At 64.1% G+C, this 3,437-nt stretch overlaps 2 protein-coding genes across 2 annotated transcripts in view; both read left to right on the forward strand.

Moving 5' to 3' along the window:
* Positions 1 to 850: 850 nt before the first annotated feature.
* Positions 851 to 1,834, forward strand: PFL1_06331 (uncharacterized protein; the record flags this gene model as incomplete). Its single annotated transcript, XM_007883872.1, has 5 exons — positions 851 to 1,024; positions 1,108 to 1,225; positions 1,315 to 1,367; positions 1,491 to 1,614; positions 1,713 to 1,834. The coding sequence occupies 5 exons, from the start codon at positions 851 to 853 to the stop codon at positions 1,832 to 1,834; spliced, it is 591 nt and encodes a 196-aa protein (XP_007882063.1).
* A 949-nt stretch (positions 1,835 to 2,783) lies between these two features.
* PFL1_06332 (uncharacterized protein) overlaps positions 2,784 to 3,437 on the forward strand; it is a gene marked incomplete at both ends in the record, with an annotated part of 2,241 nt that continues 1,587 nt past the window's right edge. Inside the window, one exon of the mRNA XM_007883873.1 lies at positions 2,784 to 3,305. Coding sequence (XP_007882064.1) covers positions 2,784 to 3,305 — 522 coding nt within the window. The remainder of the gene's footprint in view (positions 3,306 to 3,437) is intronic.

Raw genomic sequence — 3,437 nt, forward strand, 5'->3', positions numbered from 1 at the left:
AGATTGACGCCTCGAGGCCCAAAAGAGAAGGTCGCCTGGTGGTCACGGGGGCATCACATCGACCAGCACCTTTCACGATGAAGGCCAAGGGTGGATGGCAGTACGGAGTCGTCCTAGTAGAAGCAGTAGCAGTAGTCGAAGGGCGATGGCGATCCGGCCGACACGGTCGCCTTCGATACGATCAGAGAGGGATTGGGGTTGAGCAGATCTCGGTGCCGTGCGGCGCGATAAGGGGAGATGGAGGCCCCCAGTTGCCCCGGACTCGGCGGCCTGGCACCATCATGCGTGCCACCACCACCTGCCTGCTCCGTATTATGCCGGAAGCGACGAGGCAGGCTTCTACGCATCGAACACGGATGACCCCACGTGCAAGAGCGGAAGGGGTGCTCCGACGAGGGCGTACAGCAGGCAGCAGGCTAAGGGTACCGGCGTAGAGCATCCAGGCAGCGCATCCACGAGCGCCAGACGAGTGCGGGGCCCCGCTGTCGATCCCGGAAAGCTCGTGGCGTGGCGTGGCATGCTGTGGTTTCGGACTCGTCGGCGGTGACGGCCAAGGCGAGCGACGATCCCGACCGACCGGGAAGCGAGGAGAGCGCGGGGGGGAGGTGGCGTCGCGGCGATGGATAAGATTGCGGCAGCCGCGGAAAAGGACCGCCAAGGGCCGCTCGGCGTGGAGCTGGCGGCTTTATCTCGCGCCGTGCTTGGCTCTGGCCTTCGCTGCAGAGTTCGGAAGTCGGGCAGGAGAGAGAGCTTTTTGCCTTGGCCTCCACACTTGAATCTCGCTGCCTTCGCCTCGACACCTCTGCCCAGGCTCTCGGCCCTATCGAAGACGACGACGACAACGACAACCATGGCGAGCACCGACCATCCGTCACCAGCTGCAGGCAACGCAAGCTCGACCACACCGGGTGGACACCAGCTGTCCGTCGACGAACGGATCGCGAAAGCGGCGGAACTCAAGGCCGAGGGCAACGCCCGCTTTGCCGCCGACGACCTCGACGCGGCGCTCAAGGCGTGGCATCATGTACGTTGACCCAACGTCCCGTCCTCGTCCACTTTGCAACGTCAGTCGCTGATTAGCTCCACACTTGCGGATGTGGATGCTAGGCCCTGCTCTATTCCGCGGGCATCAACAGCTTTTCGACGCTCTACGGCTCCCGGTCCACCGACGAGCAGAACAGAAAAGCCGAGGAAATCACCAGGGCCGTGTGGAACAACATGGCCGGTGCGTCGCAGTCTCAGGCCGTGCCGTGCCGAACAGTCGGTCTCCTCTGATCGCACAGCTGACACGATCCTTCGGACGTTCTCGCGCAGCGTGCTACCTCCGTCGTGAGCAGTGGGACAAGGCCGTTTTGGTCACGACAAAGGTACGTGCGTTCCTCCCTCGCAGCCACGACAGCCCTCTCGATCTGCTACAACCCTCTCAGCACCGTCCCATACGGTATACCCCTCGTGTCCACCTCGACTCCTCTTCTTCTCGCCATCTTCAGGTCCTCAACTCGGATCCAAAGAACCTAAAGGCCCTCTACCGCCGCACCCAGGCCCACCTCGCCCTCGGATCTACCCAGAACGCAGCCAAGGACCTCGACGTGGCGCTCGACAAGTCGCCAAACGGTGCGTGCCCGCCGTCGCGTTGCCGCCACTGCAGCAAGACTGTCCCGGCTGACGCTGCCTCCCTCGCCCCTTTTGCCCCGCGCGTCCCGGCCTCACAGATCCCGCGGTGCGAAAGCTGGCCGAGGAGCTTGTCAAGCTCGTGGAGAAGAATGAGGCGGAACAGTCGGCTGCGACGACGGAAGCGACCATCGCCGAGATCGTCGATGATGGACCGCCATGAGCCGACTCGGAGGCGGGGCAGGAGAGCGCCAGCTCATGTCCCGAAGCGGTGCAATCGATACCACCAGCAAAGAGAAATGATCCGCGATATTGACTGCGAAATCCCGGCTGGAAATCCGCAACCAAAAAGGTCAAAAGAATAGCTTCGGTCGGTCTCGATCCGACGACCTTTGGGTGACCCACATCGCTTCGAAGTGGAAAGGTGATATGAGCCCAACGCGCTAGTCCGACTGCGCCACAAAGCTCCTTGATGAAGGGAGCACTCAGCTTTGGTTTAATCAACGCCTAGCGCAATTTTGGCCAGATGACAAGATATTTTGCGACTGCCCCCGCCTCCGACAACGACCGGCTGACCTACCCTGATCGCTCCTCCAGCTGCTCCACCACGGCCCGACATCTTCACAGGCCACCGTGACGAACTGCGCGACTTGAGGCGTCCTTCTCCCAGCAGCGCAGCACGGGAGCCGGCGGCGCATGGTGTGCAAAGCCCGTCGCGGTGAGGGGAGTGTCGGACGAAGTCGGCCGAAGACATCGACGGGCCAGGCGGCGAGGGGGTGACGTCGATCGAGCGAGCCCTTTGGCGCCCGCCTTACCCCGCTTTTGCGTTGCCCAGCACCCCAGCAAACGACGCCCGACCTGGCCATGCGGAGGGGCGGCGGCAGTTTTGGCTTTGCCGTTGTTACCGACCGCAGCGATGCCGCCGGGCCGCTGTCCGCCTGCATCTTACCCCATCCTCGCGCGGCAGCCGCTTCGGAGGTACTTGGTCGCTATGGCCGATCCACTCTGTCCCCTCGCCCGACAGAGGACGTGATGAGGGTCGAGGATCGTTTGTCGTCGTCGTCGCCCATTGCCTTCACCACCTCCGCCCCTTCTGCCAACGACGACGAACGGAACGCGACACGACCCAGACTCTTCCTGTATAGACAGGTCTGGCCTAGACGAAGGACGACATGAGCGCACGGGATGCTTCTACCAGGGACGCCAAGATACCCACACCACGACGGGCAGGCCGACACGATCCACCGACTTTCTTCGTGCCATCCACCTCCGCATCCGCACCCGCATCCGCCGCCACTCCCGACAATGCTGGACCACCGCACCCCGCTGCGCCGGCGGGCAACGACCACCGACCCACATTGAACGCAAAGGAAGCGTCTTCGCGCAGTCTCGGTCTTCGGCTGACGCGCACGCACTCGCGCAAGGACCTGTACGATGCCGATGCCGGCAGCGTCGACGGCGAGTTTGGCGCCTACGGCCACGCGTCCGAGGACCAGGCCCACGCCGGTGCGGCGCCGGTGCGCAGGATGCATTCGCGGTCGAAGTCGAAGACGCAGAGGCACGAGACGGTGCTCGAACGCATCGGCGACCTCGAAAGGGACGACGTCGAGCTGGGCGCCCACGAGGCCAGGCAGCTCGCAGAGGTGCGCGCTGGAGGGACGGGCGAGGACGAGATGGACCACGAGCGGCGACGAGTGCACACGGACGACGTCGACCTCGAGAAGCAGCCGCAGCAGCTACGGCAAAGGCGCGGTCGACGTCGCGACCCGTCGGCTCGTCGCGCTCCAGCACACCGCTCTCGCAGGACCGGCAAGGCGCCGAATCGA

Source organism: Pseudozyma flocculosa (assembly GCF_000417875.1).
Source record: "Pseudozyma flocculosa PF-1 unplaced genomic scaffold scaffold00025, whole genome shotgun sequence".
Lineage (NCBI taxonomy): Eukaryota > Fungi > Basidiomycota > Ustilaginomycetes > Ustilaginales > Ustilaginaceae > Pseudozyma > Pseudozyma flocculosa.